Raw genomic sequence first — 20,548 nt, 5'->3', positions numbered from 1 at the left:
AAGGACATGGACTGATGCCAGAGGAGGCCATGTAGGTGCTCAGAGGGCCAGGGCGCCTCTGCTGAGAGAGTTGCAGTTGTCAGCCTGGAGAAGGGGAGGCTCTGGGAGAGCTTTGAGTCCCTTCCAATGCCTAAAGGGGCTACAAGAGAGCGGGAGAGGGACTTTTGACAAGGGCATAGTGTGACAGGACAAAGGGGAATGGCTTTGAACTAAAAGAGGGCAGGTTTAGATTAGGTATTAGGAAGAAATTCTTCCCTATGAGGTGGGGAGTCTATGGCACAGGTTACCCAGAGAAGCTGTGGCTGCCCCATGTGGAAGTGTTCAAGGCCTGGTGTAATGGGGCTCCAAGCAACCTGATCTCATGGAAGGTGTTCCTGCCCATGGCAGGGGGTTGGAAATAGATGTTCTTTAAGGTCCCTTCCAACCCTAACCATTCTGTGTTCTGTGAGAATCTGTTTTGTATTTAATAATTTTTCTAGACGTTTTGCAGACTAGTTCTGCTTTGTTAGCAGTTTTTGAGGTTTTTTTTGAAAGACTTTCAAAGCTAGGGGCAGAAGTTACAGTTGCAAACCTTTTTTTAGGTATGCAAGAAGGTAGCTTTTACTTTCTAACTTCTTGAACACTGTGAAGGAAATTAGATAATTCATAGGTAGTTAATAAGACATGAAACCATCTACATCTAACATGCCCACTATTACACAAAGTTTACTGCTTAAGTAAATCAGTTGGCACCAGTAAACTGTAGGAGACTGAGTCTTAAGTCATGAAGAACAATCTAGGCCACAGCCTAGATTGAAATATAGCTGAAATATAATACAATTCAACACCTATTCAGCACTTAATTACTTCTACCTAAGTCTTCAAGCTCCATCCCTAGTTAATTTGTTTTCAGTTCTTTTAGTAGGTCTAAAATAAACTTTTTGATTTTCTTGCCTGAATTCTATTATTGTCTTCTTTATTAATATTTTATTATAATTTGTTTTTATGAGCCTTTTATATTAATGTGATTTGAAGCAGTGACCTCAGGCCATTGTTGGAGAAAAATATTTTGTTTGCATTACTGATTCAAGTAGTGCCTGACAGTTCTACACCAATGCTTATTCCTGTGCCCACACTGTGTCCCCAGCAAAGTTACAAGAGTAAAAAACCCCATGATTTCTAAACCAAACCAGTTGTCCCATCTGGTTTCAGCCCCACATTTGAACAAGATGAGCTAAAGAGGTGATGTGGAAGGTTGGAGCTTCTTTCACCAGCAAAGTAAATGTTTATCAGCTGTTGTCTCAGACGCAACCTCTAGCTCAACATATACTTGAAAAAAAAAAAAAAAGGCAAGCTTTTCTGTAACTAAAAATCTGTTTTATTGTTTTGATCGTGACCTGTTCTCCAGTTCAGTTCAGTACATGGCCAAGGAGAGGGAGGCAGGGAGCCACATGGAAGTTATAAGAAGAGAGATGAGGTGGTGGAAAGTGAGATTTTTTTTCTCTGTTAGGCAATATGGACTCCTGCTGCTAAAGTATTCACTAAGCTGTGGTCTAACAGGAGTTTTATGATGCTAGTTAAGCTAGCAGGTGCTGAAATGAGCTCATGTCCTAGTCTTTCAGCACCACATTTCTTCCTATTGTGCGTAGTTGCTTGTGCTCACATGAAACCACAATTCAGGTTAGATTTCTCATTTTCTTCTCCTTCTTTCTCTCCCCTCTCCCTCCCACGCTACATCAGTTAGTCTGATGCCCTTCAAGCACCAGTCCTGGCTCCAAGGAAGAAGTGGTCATTGGCAATTGGAAGACAAGGACCTCTTCTCTAAATAGGCTAAAGTGTATAGGCAGCTAAGATGCCTTTTTGCTGAGATGCTCTTGCCTGTCATTTGCTGTGCGAGGTACTTCTCAAACCCTTTTAGCATAGACTTTATTTCAATAGGCTGGGAATTCCTCATTCTGGAAGAGCAGGGAGAAGGTGCTTTTCCCCCCACATTAGCTAATTTGTCACTCCTGAACTGGGGGTTGTTGCTTTTCGAGGAAGATTCGAAATACCTGATCTGCTATTGTTTAAATTTTACCTTTGGTAAACTGAAACAGAACCTTCCATTATCTGTGTTCCCTAAAACTGCCAATCTATAGCCAAACTTAACTATAGTGTTGCTAAAATATTAGCTCCCACTCTGAGGGCTGATTGAGGATCAGCACTGACTAGCAGAGGAATATGTAAAAATGGTTTTATGCCCCTTTGTGCTTCATCTGTCCTTTCTGCTTATGTAGTTCTGAGCTCTCTGAGGGTGACTTTAACTTATGCTCACAGGGCATAATTTTGTAGCCACAAGGTTTAATCTGGCAGCCACGATTAATGGGAATGAGGGTATAACCACAGCAAAGCTAACATTTCACTCCTGCCTCTGCAGCTAGCAACTCTCAGCTGTAGAAATGAAGACAGGTTAAAAAAATTCAACCTATCCTCCACAGAAAAACTTTGTTTTTAACTTGTCAGTGTTTAGTAATTTGCAGTGTGCAGTGCAGCCCCATAAATAGTTTTGCTGGCACACTCATCCTTGTTGCTAAAGGAATGTGTCGTAGAACTGTGCACTTAGCCCTTGGTTCCACAGTCATTAATTCTGGGCCTAATTACAGATTAACCTGAAGTACAGGCTGGGTCAGATGGAGGCATACAACTGCAGTTCTAGCAAATCAGGTGGACAGCAGTGTACTGTTTTTTAGGCAGCTGTTATGCTAGCTTTGTGCAAGCCTCACACAGTGATAGGGTATTTCTGTTTTGTGTGAGAAATCCAGTGGGCTGCTTATACCATATTGTATTTGAATGTGTTATCAATCAATTCCTTCTTTCCATCAAATATGCTCATGTCCATACAGAAATACATAGTTAAGATTCACTCTGCTCACTACATCACTTCAATTCTTTTATTTTGGAAATCTTTTGTAAGTGAGGCCTGCTACAAGGTGGCTTATATGAAGGAAACAATAGAACAATTAGTGTAGGAAAAATAATCTAGGGACATGTCCTGCTCATTGGTATGTGCTAAATTTTTTTTTAAAAAATGTTTATGAATTTGTGTTTATTTATTTTATTTTGTTTCATTTATGGCTCTTATAATGATTCAAACAGCTTCTATTGAGAAAGTTAGTTATTTATGAATTAGTTTTTGTTGATTTCACTAATTAACTTTAAAAGTCTGAAATTTTGGACTAGATTTAATTTTCCCTCTGATTTCTTGTGCAAGGTTTATATTGATAGGCAATTTAATGAGACCTTTGCCTTCCAGATTGCAACAGAGTCATATGTTATTGTCATTGAGGATAAAGCCCAATTTACCAGAATTCCCTGAGGACTTCTACTCTGATTAGGGCTGGGAAGTTAAAAAAGGAGCCAACAAGAATAAAAGTAGATGCAACCTGTCCCAAAGCAGCAAGCTACCCATCAGCATTGCTCTAAAGCATGAATACAATAAATGCATGATAGCTTTACTGATTTCTGAGCTTCCATCTATATCTTACATCCTGTCCTCTCCCTTTCTGTGATGCACAAAACCAAAACAATTTATTCCTTTGGATGAGATGGGAAATCAAAAAACAGCAAAGGCTTTGAGGGAGGCCCATATTCCTCCAGGGGTGATGGGTGACCCACCATGATAGTCTCCAGATATATATTAAGCAGAATACTGCTACATTAATAATTTAGTGTATTTTTACTCTTAATAGAGAAGATCGTGATAAATATTATATAAATATTCCAGTATTTCTCTAATACTATGCAAATATTCTAATAATTCTCTGACATGGAAAATACCTGGAAAAATCTACTGAGCAAGTTAAAAACCCCACACAAATACAGCTATTACAATAGCAATGCTATATAAAACGATTCATGATTTTCAATCTACTACAGCTAGGGCTCCAAAGTCAGCATTTTATAAACCTTGGTGACACCACTGTAGGTGCCTGGTTTAAGAATAAAGCATCTCATGTGGCCATCCTGAACCAGAGGAAACATTTGAAATTCCAGTTCTGAAGTGTTCAGTGCAGCATCCTGGAGACTGTCTACTACAGGGCAGATAGATTGTAGGTGGCAAATCCCTGCCTTATCAGCCTATGTAATTTCTGTTTTGAAGGGCTCACTTCACAAAAAAAAAAAAAAAAAAAAAGGAAGGAAAGGTAGCTAGTTTGCATATTCATTCAGTTTCTTATCTGTGGTTGTCACACATATGTTCAGCCTGATGGCTGTTGAACATGACTGCCTAATGTCCAGGAAGCATTTTTAGTTGAATCTGAACTTTATTTATAGAAGTCTGGATGTCTGTTGGCGTTATTTCTGTGAAATCAAAACCCTGAAAGAATAATTAAATTTGGTTTATGTAGCTTATTCATATGCATCCCACACTTATAATAAAATCATGATTGATTAAGCAAGATATAAGTGCTTGAAAGATAAAAAGTTTCCCCAGAGATATGAGTACAGTAATTACAAAACAAACTCTGTCTCCCTTAAAATGTTTTAGTGAAAGTCTGAGCTGTCTCTGAGCAAGCAGGTAACAGCTGGTGTTCCGGGGCACCTAGAGATGCACTGGTATAGCTCTTCACCAGCAGATGTCAGTGGAGGGACCTCTGTGGGTTTAAAGCCTGAGCTGTGACTTTTCAGTTTCTAGCTAGTCCTTGCATACAAAAAGAAAAGGATGAAAAGCTTCATTTTCCTGCCTATTTTTCTTAAAGTAGTTCTTTCACAAACTGGGGAAAAGTAATACTCCCTGCTACATACCTGCCACCTAACTGCAGCATCTCCAAATGAGTGCATGCTTTTTGGGATCTGATTGAGTTTAAATTCCACTCTAATCTGAGAACCCAATGGACCAATGAACTCTGTGAAACTCCATCATGTAAACAGTCATACCCTTTCCAGCCTGGTGACTGTTTGGTAAGCTGGTATCCTGGTTACATTTCAGTTCTTATTCCTAAAAAGGATCAGCTCTAACGTAGTTTGTCTTTGCACCATCAGCAGAACAAGGCCCTTGTAAACCTGAAGCACCCAGTTTCAGTCTCTGGCTTACCAAGATAAGAACCTCTGTAACAAAAAATATTTTCTCTTACTTTGCACAGAGCACAAACAAAGCTTACACGTAGATGACATTTAAGAATATACATAGTGTAATACATTTAGACCAATACCTGATCTTTTTATAGAGACCAGCAAAAGACTCTTTAAGAAACCCCATGCTAAATAGTTGCCACTTCACCAGTATAGCCACTAGTAAGACAAATATCTTTCAAACCCCAACAATCTGTGTTCACCTTGAAATCTGAGCCCAGGGTGATCATATTTATGATTTCAAATGGTTTTAAATAATGGGGGTTTTGCAGTTTTTGAAATCTTTACGCTTTTCAGGTTGACTAAATGTCTTGAATGAATTCCACTGTTATTGATGCTATATAATGTGTTCTTTCTTCATTCGAAGTATTTTATGTACTTCATGGTTTTTACTTGTTCTTCCATCCCCATGTAGTAAATACAACAGTCTGATTCATCTTCTCTATTACAGTCACACTTCCTTTCTAAAACAATCAAATATCAAACAATCAAAATAACTTGTTTAAACAATTGCTGTTTTTCCCAGGACCTTGAAGCACCTTTTGGATATTAGGATCTGGCTCAATGAAAAGGTTAAATGTGCATACAAATTTAAATCAACTTCAATAAATTTATAAACAATATTTTAATGATTCAGCTCCTACTCTTGACTTTGTTATTGTATCTCTGTATGTTGATGGATTTTTACTCCTGTCATACTCTGGCAGTAGCTGTTGGTTTCTCAAGAGCTTAGGTCATGCAGCCCTAAGGACTCATCAGTGTCACTGAACGTGTGTTCTCTCCATGAACCAAACACCAAAACCATGTGTAAGAAGGATCATGGTCCAGCATATCCGCTTTTCCCGTGTGTCATAGGACATGGACCCAAGTTTGGCCCCTACCAGGACTTCATCCAGACCTCTGCAGGAAAACCTGGCTAGTCCTAGAGGGCCTCCTGCACAGGTTCTCTGGACCAAACTCCATATTCAAGATTGCAGCTTGATTCTGACAGCAAAGCAGCATCTCACTGCTGCCCACCTTACAGTATTTCTTTTCTGCTTGAGGGGTGGTGGGAGGAAGGGTGCTAAGAGAAAACTTTGTAAAGGTGGAACAACAGAGAGCATAGAAAAAGATGAACAAAGGTGAAAAATATTAAATTACTTTTCTTTTGTTGAACAAACCAAAAACCGAAATGTCAGCTGAGGTGGAAATAAGAGATGCACTGTACACCTGATAGAAATTCTAGAAAGTGTTTTTCAGTATGAAATGCAAACTCCCAGCATACCCTGTTCAGGGCTCTTTTGAGACAGACATGATTCCTTTGTAACTCCCTTGAACTGCATGTAGTTACAGATCTGCTTCTGCCCAAAACAAATAACTTCCCTCATCATTTGTAATTGACGTCGCTGCAAGATCATACCTGAAAGTAATTTGTCTTGAAATCCTCATGCCTCATTATACTGATATGCAGTTCTCAACAAATTTAAAGCCTAGACACCCTAAGCCCTCAAAACCCATGTATTGTGTAGAATTTGTTCTACAGCTCAAGGAGAGGAGCTGAAAAATCACTGAAGTTTATAGTTCCAATAGATACTTTGTGAAGAAATGGTCTCAAAAAATATGCATTTCATAAAAACTAATGCAAGATTATGCATCTTCACACTAATCAACTCAAGCCTCCCCCACAAAAAAAGCCCAAATAAAACCCCCATCAAACAAATAGGAAGCATAAAGGTAGCAGAAGTCCTACGACAAAAGGATGGACAAGGTAGCCTCTCTTCTAGACATGTTTTGGAAGTTCCCTTGGACCAAAGTCTAGTGTTGTCTTCCAGTAGAAGGAAAACATAATGCACCGTTTTGCGCTAAATGTGGGTTAAAAGAATATTTGCTCAGCATCTTTTCTCATGTTGAGATTACAGTCCTATTAAGACAGCTGGAATTATGGTTTAACATGGAAATTGTATCATTAAAAATCAATTCCTTATGAGGAAGTCCTTGGAAATAACAGATTCTAACAGCCAGACCATGAACCCAGTCTAAGCCAGGCCTTGATTTATGCTTTTCTGATTTCAAGGCAACCTCTAAATAGCTATTGTACCACTTACTGGGCCAAATAAAGCAAATGACAGTGGAATTATGAAAAAGTGTATCTGGTACAAAACTATATCAGATAATGTTATAATCTGTGGATTCAGAATGGTAGACTAGTAAGAGGAAACTTGCCACATAGTTGTGGGGTGGGGAAACATTTCAATAATCAAGAATTCAATTCAAGAATAAAGCAGAGTGGGATAGAGCATCCCCATTTCTGTGCTAGGATTTCATTCTCACTGATTCGTATTTTTGTTGGTTTTTTCTCTATTTCAGGTGCAGGTCTCAGTGTCAGTGATAACGAGTCTTGTCATGGCAGCCAGGATGGTGGCAGCATGGCTAACTCCCAGATTGTAGAGCTTAGAAGAATACCCATAGCTGACACACACCTCTAACTCCACAGCTTGCTTGGGTTTTTGTTGTTGTTGTTTTTTTTTTTTTTATTCAAGCCTCAGTATTTTTATATTTGTACTTCCTTTTGCACTAAAACACTATATGAAACTGTAGTAGAATGCTGTTAGCTTTACTGAGCATTTAACAAGGTATGTTTGCTTGAGGTTTTGTATATCAGAAAAAAACCTGTAAATTTGTTACAGTGGGTGAGCATCAGTAAATACCATAGCGATTGGCCTAGGTTTGTATCTCGTAAGTAGATGACACATTTCACGAACTGTAGCTTTTTAAAATTAACTTGTACATTAACACTGACTAATAAAGCAATAGAGTCTGTTTGATACAAACCAGTCTGTTATTTCTCCTTACTGTTTATGAAGATGAAAGGTGATGCAGACACCCCGTTGGACAGGAAAGTGTTCTAGTGGCACAGTTTTTCTAAGTTTCCTAAGCTGTACTCTTCTCACTGTTTTTTGAGTACCCAAGTCTGTGAACAAATTCAAATACAGACACAAGCCTTGTGCCAAAGAACTTGAAATTTAAATTGTGACATGATAAATATGCAATGATCTGAAACACAAAGAGGGAAGGGGAGATAAAGGACAAGACTGAAACCACTGCCAGCTGTGTGCTTTTAACTTCTTTACCTTGCTGGTTTCATAATATTAAGCTCTCTTACTCTTTTCACAATCAAAAATGGGGAATTCCAAGGCGTTGAATTTTCTGTTGATCTCCATGTAGATATTCCTGTTCTGATTGAAGGGTTCAAGTATTGCATTACAAAGTTAGATCAGTAATCTGGGGCCATAAATGAGCAAGAAAAGATCCTCCCATGAAAGAAAAAAAATAAAAACAGAGGAAGTATTTCAGAACTGAGCAGGGATTATAGGAATCATTAACTCTGCTTGTGCACATACGGTCTGGAAGAAAAACACATTAAAGCGGGAGAGCAAGGGAATTTTCCTCTGAACACTTCTCAGTGTAGTATAGATGTACAGTAAATGAGAATGCAAGTCTTTTATACCTTCCTCAGGAACTTGCCTAAGGGCTTTGCACTGGGTAAGGTCTGAGCAACAACTTCTCTCTTTAAAAGAGAACTTTTCTTACGGAAATCTTTCCATGAATTTTTCTAGAATTATATGCAAATTTTGCTGTATCTAATTAACTGTTGAGCTTTGAAAAGCCAAAAACAACAAAACAAATAAATCCTACTTCTGTGTCGCAGTTCTGTAACAGCTAATAGGACATCACAGCTTATAGTCATCACCCGTATCCAAGGCAGACACCAACTTTAAGGTCTAATGCTGCAAAAGCCTCCACAGACACGGGAAAATATTTCTAGTAAGGAAAGCCCCTAAACAAGTGCTTTTTAAGTATACATTTGAATTGGGAAATAAGAGTATGTCTGTATATAGTATATGATCTGCTGTATTGAGTCTTAAATTTCTGATTCACAGGAATGTTGTTGGCTCTTTATACTGGTCATGGTAGAGAGGGAACAAAGTCAAGTCTTTTCGATAAATGTCAAAAGTTAATGTGGGGTTGAAGGTGAGAGTGGGGGTAGTAACTGAGTCATTCTTCACTGTGGACAATACACAGGGCAGTTAGGAAGGCCCTGAGCAGAAGGGGCAGCCATTAAAATTGGGTGCAGTGCATCAGAATGTGTATATAGATGCATGCAGATGTATAAAGTGGGCAACTTTATGCAAAAGTGAGCCATCTAAGCAAATTTCATAATTCACTTTTTTTCCCATAATACACCTGTTAAAAAGGGACTTTCTGAGCACTTGAGTGAACTGCAAGTATGGTTGAAATAAGTCAGTCTGGAGTTAAAATTAGTTTTGAATATTTTGAAATATGGTACTTTTTTTTATTTTCCTCACAGGAAACCTGGCTCATTCTTCCTGAATAAACTGAGATGAAGTAAACCTTGTTAGTGCTGATCCTTCTCATCTACCCACTAAAGGCTTTATGTGAAACCTGGCCCCACAGACCTATTGCAACACTTGCTTGGTTGTGAGCAAGTCAGGGCTGTAACAGATGTTTCATTACTCGCAGTACATGCTACTACATGCCGTGAGAAAGCTTATAAAAGAGGACGTTTGTTTGATTTGACTCATCACCATAAATGTTAATACTTTATGTCACTTCAACTTGTTGCACAACTGGCCTGGTTAGGGATTTGCTGTAAATGCATCAGCATTTTCAGAGGAGATCAGTAGGATGACATCTGCTGCCAGCATTTTCTGAGTTTTAAATCTCTAGGTGGTAGTCACACAGTTTAAAGTCATAAGATGAATTTTGTTATTGTTCAAAAACCAATCCTTTTTTAGCAGAAAATGTTCTGTCTGTCGGAGATTCAGTGGTTTAATAAAACAAGTCACTCAGCCTGTTTTTTTGCTGTTCCTTGGACAGGCAAAGATAGAGACAGGAGGCGGGCAGCTGTGTGCTCTGACTCAGGTGTGCCCAGCAGCCACACCTGGGCAGGACCAGTATCTTTACACTTGGTGTAACTTAACCCAACCAGATTGAGTGCCTCCTGCAGCTCCTTGATCTCAGGAATTATTTAAAATTTGATTGAGAGTATAAACATTTCTTTGTTTCTATGAGGTGAAATAATCTGCAGCTAGATGTCTTTCAAACCAAGCATTACCACACAGCCTGCCATGCTGACTGACTCATACAAGGCTTTTCTTTGCTCCTCTGTAGGGAAAAACACTTGCTGCCTTTTCTGTTTTCGCTATAAAAGAAGATAATTTCTCCCCAAGAAGCCATTTTATGTGTTTTGAAGGGTAGAAGGAGCTTTAGTTAGTATTTACTATATTTAATATTAATACTTAATATAATATTAAATAATAGTATTAACTACAATATTTAAGAGAACGTATCTATATTTAAATTATTATTTAATAATATAATAACATACGCTCTATGCAATACTATAATGTTATAATTGTTTATCATTTATTATATTTCTTATGCATTATATTTTAATTAAATATTATATAATAATACTTAATATAACATTTTACAGTTCACTGTGTGAAGGAGGTCCCTTTTCCAGACAAATTTTACTTAAAACTACTTACATATAGATGTAGATCAGATGGATGAATAGACACGTTTCAGGAGTTCGTTGCTGCTCACATGCCAATATAATTCACCTCTTTTGAAGGATGGCTGAAGGTATTTCACATTCAAATGCATAAGTGATGAAAAATGTTAGGTTCAACAAACATCTCTAAGGTGATGTTTTAGAGAAAGCCACCTTCCTTGCTGTATAGCAAAAACAAAACTCCATGTCAGTGACTTGAACAGAACTATTTAGATTACTAATTTTTTTAGAAGCCAGCTGAGGACCCCAATATATTCATATTCTGTCTCTACCATGCAAATGCTTAGCTCTCCAATACTCTACATCCAAACTCATCATCCTGCTGAGGACTTCACAGTTAGAGCTTTGATCTGCAAAGGATCAGATTGTATTGAGAGCTTTACAGCAATAAAGTGCCTATGTGCTCAGCATAAAATTGTGTTAAATTGACTGATCATGTCAGGATCATGGCTAGACTAGAAAAGTGCTTAAGTTCAGGCATATCCTGCTGTCAGATGCATTTCACTATAGCTTGGTTTATGGTCTGGCCCTTGGGCTACTATTGTAGATTCTGTTTCACCAGCACTAGTATAAATCACTAAGAAACCAGAATGTATTTCAAATTTGCTGGCAGCAGAATTTGCTCCTGTGTTACTTCTACTGATAGTAACATGTGTGAAAGTAGCACATGCAACTTATCTGTTCAATATGTTATTCTGTTAATTTTCATAGAAAAACACTCGAGAAGAATTTCCACTTTGAATTTCATTATTTAAAATTATCTTCTCTGCAATAAATACATTGGAATAATTACAGTGTAACACTCTGGTACACAATAAATAAATGGAAATATTTGCAATGTAATTCTCAAACATTGTTGAACTAAATACCTGGGAGTAATAATATGCTGAAATGTAGAAGACGGTTTGTCTAAACTAGCCTAAGTGGTAGGCCAAAACCCCTAAGAATGCTTTTTCTTGGTTGGTTTTAACCAAGTTAAAGTTGTATTCATGATACTGACAGCATTATTACAAAAATACAAGATTTGGAGGAAAATATATATTCTTATGTCTCATAACAATGCCTGGGGTAAAAACAGAAGGGTTTTTACTGGAGCTGTTTTTCCCCAACTCAGCAGGTAGGCTTCAAAGACAGTGTGGTAAAGCCTGTGCTATAGCACCATTGATCTGAGCACACAGTGACTTTATCCAGCAAAACTCTAACTTCTAAAACCTGTCCTCTTCAGGGTGCCTTTACTCTTCATAAACAAGTACATGTCACCATGTGCAGACAGAAAATTATTATGGGATACAATAATGCAGATATATAAAAAAAATATATATAAATATATAGATGATATATAGATATATAGATATATAGATATATAGATATATAGATATATAGATATATGGATATATGGATATATAGATAAATGGGTATATAGATATATAGATATGGATGTGGTTACAGGTATCGATATAGGTAGATAGATAAATATTGATAGATGTAGATGTAGATGTAGATGGATAGAGGTATAGTAAGAATAAATTCTGTTTCAGCCTGGGAGCTAAAACATTGTTGTCATGAAACAGGTTTCCCTGGAAACTTCTTGGCTCCTGCTTTACAATTCCTGAACCAAAGTTAAGCCTGTGATTTCCTAGTTTCCTAACTGGAAAGAGTCAGGTATAGGATATAGAGTTGTTAAAAGAGCAGCAAGGAAAAGGGATGCCCAAAATCTCCCTTTGCTCTTAGCCTCACAAAGCCCACAAGCTATGTGATTGATGTGCTGCACAACCTACAGCCTGTTTGTGCCTTGGGTCTGTCTGTTCGCTATGGCAGGGAAGCAGAGAAACAAAGATTTACCATCTGGCAAGGACCAGATGGGTGAATGGATTCCTGCTTGATGTGCACACAGGACCGTAATTCTTTTGGTTTGAGAGAACAGCATGTCCTGGAGATTGGGACAGTGTGAGAGGAAAAGAATGGCCAAACACTGACCTCACTCCAAATCCTTGATGGATCCTGACAAAGGGAGATAGTGAGTTGTTTCTCCTTGAGTGTGTGCGGGAGGATGACACCACTAGCTCCCCTCCTCTTCTGTGGCACACAAGTAGCATCTGTACTAGCTACTCAAACAGGACTTGATCTCTACTGTTTCAGACTCAAAGTGAGCCCTGTTTGAGTGTTCTCCATGTCACAGATACTGTTTTCTCCTTTTAGCAGAAATCTAAAAATACCCCACCAACTAACCTTCCTTTGCTAAAGAAGTGACCTTCCTCCCTGAGCTCCTGCATGCCTAGCACCTCAGTCACCCACATTACTTCCCAAAGAGACTCATTATTCACTTATTTGTTCCAGACCGTGTAAGGACATAATGACAATTAAAAATCTTCTGGTTTTCTGTCTTGTAAAAAGTAACAGGTTTCCTTCTAATTTTTTATTGTTCTGCAATTACCATGTTTTGTACCTTCTGCTCGGTAAGGTCCTAAGGAGTCATGTCCTACTCCAGCAAATTCCACTTGAAAGCATCCTCATAGTTGAACATGTGCCTGTTTTGGCTATTCAGGTGGCAAAAATACCCGGCTCCCTGGTTGATGTGTCTCCACCCACATGGATCCTGTGTCCAACTGTTGTCTGTTGTACATTTAATATATCCTATTTTAACTGGGACTTCCTGTAAGTTTTGTAACATACCTGCTCACTTGTGGAGCAGTAATGATTGCACCTGAGGAACATAAGCAAAAAGGATAAACTTCTGAGTGCTTCTTTGTCTTCCTTTTCTTTTGTTTTTTATCACCCACTCTCTTCCTACAGTTTCCACAACGTGATGCTCTGCCTTCTCATGCAGCAGTGTGTGATGACCCAGAGTACCCAAGACAAATGCTGAGGTCCTTCTCTGGGGATCATTCTTCCATATTGAGAGCCAGACTTAATGATTTTACTTTTCAGGACTAAGGGGCTTTTTAAAGTTAAGAGTATATCTATTCCTTAAATTCAGTGTTGGCAGAAGACCACTGCTGCCCATTAGAAGACCTCTAATCGTTGGTCATTAAAGGACGAAGGATTAGGATTAGAATACCTCAAATCCTGGTTTTTAGTGTGCTAAGGATTAGGATAAGGTCTGACCTATGACGGTGGCATGGACCACTGCTGTGTCACCAGCAAGGAAACAGCCTGCCTACCTTAAAAATCATGCTCTGCTGCAGAGTGCAGAGCAAGAATGAGCCAGGCAAATGCCAGGCAGTTACTAACAAGCCTTTTGACTTGTAATGAAATAGCCCATAACAAACACTGGGTGATTAATATTAAAGATAATCCTCAGAGCATGTAAAAGAATCCCACGTAGCCTCAGGAGATGGACAGCTAAATCCTTGGAGCTTGTATACACAGTTATGCCATCCGACCCCAGGGATACAGACCTTGTTTTTGAAAGCAGCATGCTCTAGAGGAGAAAGTAAATGGAAAAACTTGCTTTTCTAACCCAGAAAAAGAGCCCTGAATGTTCACAAAAACAATATTTTATTGCAAAAGAAACAGAAGTTAAGGTTTTCTCCTCATAAAATTGAGGTTAGCATGATTTAAAAATGTCATAGCTTTCTGAAACTGTGTGGATTAGCAAAGAAAGAAAATGTCCATTTTTATATATGTTTATATCCTCAGAAATACTGTTAGAATTAATATTTTTTGCAGAAGTACTAGCTGACAAAAGGTAGTGGTTTACACATCATATGAAGTAAATTAACACTTAGATCATAAGACTCATAAGTGGCAAGAATTCATTAGCTCTAAGATAACTGCTTTTTATTTTAATCTGATCTCTATGAAAGGAAAATTCTTGTGTTGAAATGAATTAAAGCCTTTCTTTTCCTTTTTGTCTTATACAAGTATTATATTTTTCTTTTGTCTTATGACTTTTATATTAGCAATGCCAATATGTGTTTTGCTCAAAATTAAGTTCATTATGTCTAGTTTTCCTGAGGAAGAGGGAAATAAAGGCATGATTACTTCCTTGTACTGGACAGAGACAACTTCTCATTTTGAGCAGCTCAGTATTTTATGTTTTAAATAAATAAATAAGCCTCTAAAGAAATAATGCTTCTTGGATTTTGGAGGGGTGATTTGAAATTGCGATATTTGCATGTCTAATTTTCTATAGACAGAATCCAGAAAGCAGGAAAGAATGAGGGATATTTATTTCCATTAAGTGTGAAAAAGACAAAGAAACGTGCCCTCCTGTTAAGATCCATTCTAGGCCAAAACTGGATACATGGAAAACAAATTCATGACAGTGGGAGTCATTGTCTTAGCTTGACTATTAACAGCTGTAAGATTACGCCTGCGGTGACTGTTTTCGTTTGTTCTAGAAGAGTACAGTCAGCAGTGACTGTTCTACTGCTTCTTAAGGTCAGATCCTGATCAGAAGCTTCCCAGACAATAGCTCTAAACATCAGATTTCACTGATAGGAATTTATAATTTGTACTTGCAGGAATGAAACTCTGGTCTTAACTGAGTTATGTTGTGAATATAAGACTTATTTTTGGCTTGCAGCTGGAAAAACTGTATCTCTGGATTTCCCACAGTAACCCGGAATACAGCATTCCTCAATGCAGAGTGAAACTAGGGAGAGCAAACTACCTTGTTGGTGTCTGAGGATCTTTCCAGGTCTCAGCTTTAGCCCATGGCAAGGCTACCTGGAGCCCTCAGTGAATTGCACAGTATGGAACGCCTGTGCCCACAGCAGCAAAATCCACAGCCCAAGACCAACAACATTTGTCTTGTCTTCCTTGTAAGCACCCTGAAGAGTATGTGGGTGTGAAGCTACCTTCACAATCTTTGATTGTGTGTCAAGTAATGGTGGCTTTATGTCTGCTGATACAAGGTACACCCATGTCTGCTTAGTCAATTTGTCTCTGAGGCTGTAAAAATAGCTCTGTTTGACTCTGAGAGGTTGTTTCAGGCTTGTTTTTGTTTCAGAATTGATCTTTAACTAGTTTCCAAGAACACACAAGGGCTGGAGAGAGCCTTGCTGCTACTTGTGTTTCAGACTTTGCAGTTTGGGGCAGAAAGTCTGTGACCATGTGTTCCCTGCTTCACTTTGGTTTTCCACAGAACGTGCTGCTAGTGTTACTAGCACCTGTTAGGGCACCCTGTTAGAGCAATTTTTAGTGTTCACCTGCTTTTCGTTGAGCTGACAGGACCTTTGGCTATGAAGAAGGTATGTGGGCTCTATGATACATGCTGGATAATCAGTGTGTGGACAATTGTCCGGAGACCCTACTTTTCTTAAGCTTTTGCCTTATTCAGGCAAGATTTCCAGAGTATCAGTGTTGCCAATAAAAACGGTGAAAATTATCAATAATACAAACACATGGGTTTGTATTACAATATGTAATTAAACATGTAATGCATATTACAATTTTAATACCAGCAATACCAAATTAGCTGTTGCTTATAAAGCAATAAAAATTTCTATGTGTCAAGGAGTTGGAAAGATACCCCAAAGATACACACTCTGCTTAAGTGTCTCTTGCTCTAGTGCCCTGTCTTCACATAAGATGAGTATATTCTGTAACTCCCAACCTTGGTTAAACCAAAAAATGTTAAAGGAGGAGAAAAGGAAATGTCATAGATAATGCTGAGGTTTTTTTGTGGTTGTACCTCATTTTGATTCTTCCATATCTAAGTTATTCTGAAGTAAGCACTGAATGTTGCTGAGTGTCATCCTACACAAACACAGTGTCTTTAACATCATCTGAAGATCAAGGTTATATTTATGCTTGGAGGTAATATAGTAGTATTTGTTTAGACTTTGTGATTGAATGAGAAGGAAGAGTTTATCTATGCAAACACATTTGACTGAAGGGAAATGCTTTTTCTCATGGAAAACAGACTGAATATTCAATCACTAATTTGCAGAACCAACAACTCAAAAGAAATTGGTCTGTTCCTTCCACACACATCTAATGAAATGTAGCCAGAATTAACTGCATATAAAGGCACTCCATATGACACTTGGTTGCAGTTTCCATCCAGTTGCAGATTTTTCACTTTGAACAGGCATCCACTGGGCAGGGAAGATTCACAGTACTATAGGAGTGTGATGGTGATAGGGGGGAGCAAGACACAGCATGACTCCTCCAGGATTTCAGCAGGGTGCTGCTCTGCTCTCCGGCTCTTCTCTGCTCCAATGCTCCTCCTTAAGGGTTTCTTTGAGAGCATATGCCTGCTGGACCTGGAGATGACCAACTTGTTTTGATCAAGTAAAGCCCATAAAAGCAACCAAACTGATGCTGAATTAGGTCATGCTGATCTTTCCAGGAATTTGAACTCTGTTACCAATTCTTTGCAATATCAGTAATGTTAGGGATAAATTGGTGTAAAGTATGTCATGCATGGTAGTAGATCTATGATTAAGTGTTTATATCCATGTTCTTTTAAAATGTGTGAATCAAAATTATTTTAACCTATTTTTTTCCAGCTAAAATATTAATAATGCCACACAATGAATTTTCACATTGAAGGAAACTATCCAACATCCACTAGATCCACACTGAAACAAAACTATTGAAACTTTCTACCTGCCTCAATTAGGCTTTCCAAGATATCCATCACTCTAGAAATTAAGATATTTCTTGTGTCCCAAACTGTACCAGCAACTGCCAATTAAAATACAACTATTTAATCATGTTAAATTAGAGCTACGATAATATTAGTCATCGCCTAATAACATTTTGCAAGCCACTAAGAAAGTAAAGTGTTGCCAAGAAGGCTGTTACCCTTCCACACTATAAATCAATAAATCATAACTGTACTGTGTACCTTCACTTCTGTTCTACCACACTGTGATACACATAAAACATAAAGCAAGAAGCCAGACATGGGTTAAGTAATTTAAAACAATTTGTAAATTGTAACTCAAGAGGCCTATTAATTCGTAAATCATTCATAATCTTGAAAGCATTTAAATGCACTTGATTTCAGTAGAAAAATGCTGCCTTCAAGACTGTAAAAGACAATATTCTCTTCAAGTGTTTCTGTAAATGTTTCAACATAAATTGTTGAAAGTAATAATCAATTTCAACCATTCCACCAATGCTACATGTGTCATAAACTAGGACTAACCAGAAGTCCTATATTTTTATCCATTAATAACTGATATTTTCATTATTATTCCCAAACTCATCTTTTTGAAGTTGCAGACATGGGTTAGAACTTTCGTCTCTTTTCTTTGCTCTTAATTAGCTGTTTTCTGCTAATTAAGCAGAATGCTTAATTAATGCTTCTTCCCAGCTTTATTCTCATTTTATTAATAGTCAGTGGTGGAAAATCACCAGCTCTGAACTCCTATAGCTATGGATGTTCACAGCAGGAAAGGGCACATTCTATGAAGTAATGGCGCTGGTCAGATTAGAAAGGATTTAGAAAGGGCTGGGATTTTTAAGGCATTTTTAAGGAATTTTTATGTGATCCTCAAAACACTGGCTGAACCCTTTGGGTTTCCTCTGCCTCTCCTGGAATGGCTTAGGTGCCCCTTCTTTTTTTTTAGGTGTCATAAAGTGCTCCCTGGGATAGTTCAGGAGCTTGATATGTGTGTGTTACACCAAAAAATAAAAACAACTTCCAATCAGAGAGTCATGGGTTCATAGAATAATTTAGATGGTCAAAGATCTCTAAAATCACTGAATCCAACCCTTAACCCAGCACTGCCAAGTCCTCTACTAAACCATGTCCCCAAATGCCACACATGTTCAAAATCCTTACAGGAACAGTGAGTCCACTACCCCCATGGGCAGCCTGTTCCAGAGCTTGACACTTTCAATAAAGACCTTTTTTGTAATATTTAATCTAAATGACCTCTGGCAGAAGTGGACAACTTCCTCGAGTCCTATCGCTTGTTATGTGGGAGCAGAGACCAACTGCCACCTGGTTGCACCCTCTTTTCAGGTAATTGTAGAAAGAAAGAAATGTCTCTTCTAATCCTTTCTCGAGGCTAAACCACCCCAGTTCCCTCAGCTTTTGCTTGTCACACTTGTGCTCCACACACTTCTCCAGCTTTGCTACCCTTCTTGGGACATAATCCAGCCCCTCGATGTCTCTCTTGTAATGAGGGGCTAAAACTGAGCCCAGGAATTGAGGTCTGGCCTCACCACTGCTGAGTGCAAAAGGTCTATCATTTTACAGTGCTAAGTACCTTAGTTAGCATTAGAAATAAACCTAGAATGGAAAAGAATCAGATTATCCGTGTCTGCTAAACAAATTAAGTGTCTCCCACCCTTGAGAAGTCATTCTTGAGGAAGACCACATCACTAAGAGTGACCTTTCGGAGAAATGAACAGGGCAGTCTCAGCCTTGGGCACACGTGGACTAGAATCAAAATTTATTGACTGCAGCAAAAAGACTGATGCAGTGGCCGAGATGTGTCTGGATTCTGTTTGTGTAAATACCTTGGCTGGTGCCACATGAAGGCTGGTATTCCAGCCCTGGGAAACTCCTAGTGAAGAATGAAACACTTAAAAGGAGGAAGTGCGTGAAAGAAAAATATAAATACTTCCCAGGAATGCTTACATTGTTTAGGCATTTCAAGGAAAGAAAACAAATCAAATACAAAACACAGGGAATAATAACAACAATATTTCTGGAAAGAGTTCTTTCAGTGCATTGTTTATTTAGTGCTTCCTTGCTGTTCTAATTATCAACATGATGTGCAGCATTCATATAGAAAAAATAATGACTAAATCTGCACTGATGAAAGAACAAGTATCACAGAATCACAGAATATGCTGGGTTGGAAGGGACCCACAGGGATCATCAAGTCCAACTGAGGAGGAGCTTTCCATTTCATATTAGCAAGTGTTCAGTCAACTATTTTAATCTTACCAAAATTCCACAACATCTAGAAACAATGCCTATCTATAAACCTTTAGTTAGACCTTACCTGCCTTTGGTGCTGGAGAAGGTGCCTGTGAGCACTGTTTCCATCTATTTTTCATATCTGGGCTAGAAGTGCAGTCAGCCGATGCCATGAAAAGAGAGGTGCCATTGCAATTACAAGTTCATCATTGTATTTCAAACTGCAGAAGACTGATCAGGAGCCCCAACAAATACACACCGGGCAATAAAGCTCTCAGACCACACACACATGGGAGAAAGAAAAAGTGCAGTTTACCTAGGGAGTTCAGATGAACTTGTGCAAACTACCTGTTAGGCAAACACCTCTAAAGTCAAGGGGTAAATGGGAACTGCACTTCAACTCAATCTAGCACAAGTCCAGTAGCCTCCCTGCACCTGCAACTGCTGCCCCAGGTAGCCCAAGTACCTGTGTGCCCAAAAAAGAGAGTCCATCTTGGGAAATCTACTAGGTTAGCCTTGTCCTTGCATGCCTGGGCTGCTGAAAAGCCGCAGTTAATGTCCATGCTGGTCAGTGAAACCTACACATGTCAAATGATCCATCAGTGTGGCCGCAGAATTCTTCAAAACTTCTTAACAGCTCTGATCCAGACCCCTCACACAGGCAGAGAATAAAGTTTTGGGGGTCTGGGATGTTAAGGCAGCTTAACAAAGAATCAAAATGTGCATCTGTGTGTGTGTGTGTGTGTGTGTGTGTCCATTTCAAAAATGTTCGATGCTAATCCACATTTATTAAAATTAGTGGATGATTTAAATTGTTTCCATTGAAATTTAAAGTGAGTGAGAAGAAGATGGCTCCCTGCCTCTGGAGACCATTAGAAGATACCGTACACAGCTCTATCCTTGTGCATTTTTTTCTGGTTGCATTTGAAATTCAGCAGCATTTTGCTTTGGGAATTTGCAGTAAATAAGACATGTCAGGGAATTTATATAAAAAGTTAGCTGCTGGAGATACATGGCCTGAAGAAGTGTTTTTGCAAAATAGAAAGTAGTAA

The 20,548-nt window shown here is 38.5% G+C and overlaps 1 protein-coding gene across 17 annotated transcripts in view; it reads left to right on the top strand.

The window, feature by feature from the left end:
• Positions 1–20,548, top strand: part of ADGRV1 (adhesion G protein-coupled receptor V1) — a 332,117-nt gene that overhangs the window by 279,157 nt on the left and 32,412 nt on the right. For 8 of the 17 annotated variants that reach the window (XM_020584153.2, XM_010393029.4, XM_020584158.2 and 5 more), the window contains one exon: positions 7,435–7,898. The exons of 5 other annotated variants lie outside the window; for them this stretch is intronic. In XM_020584153.2, coding sequence (XP_020439742.2) covers positions 7,435–7,553 — 119 coding nt within the window. In that variant the 3' untranslated portion in view covers positions 7,554–7,898. 4 more of the 17 variants (XM_020584161.2, XM_020584160.2, XM_020584157.2 and 1 more) reach the window with 4 other exon arrangements.

The sequence above is a fragment of the Corvus cornix genome, chromosome Z (genome assembly GCF_000738735.6).
Source record: "Corvus cornix cornix isolate S_Up_H32 chromosome Z, ASM73873v5, whole genome shotgun sequence".
Taxonomy (NCBI): domain Eukaryota; kingdom Metazoa; phylum Chordata; class Aves; order Passeriformes; family Corvidae; genus Corvus; species Corvus cornix.
Note: the sequence above shows the minus strand (reverse complement) of the source record. Positions and strands in the feature narration are given on the sequence as shown.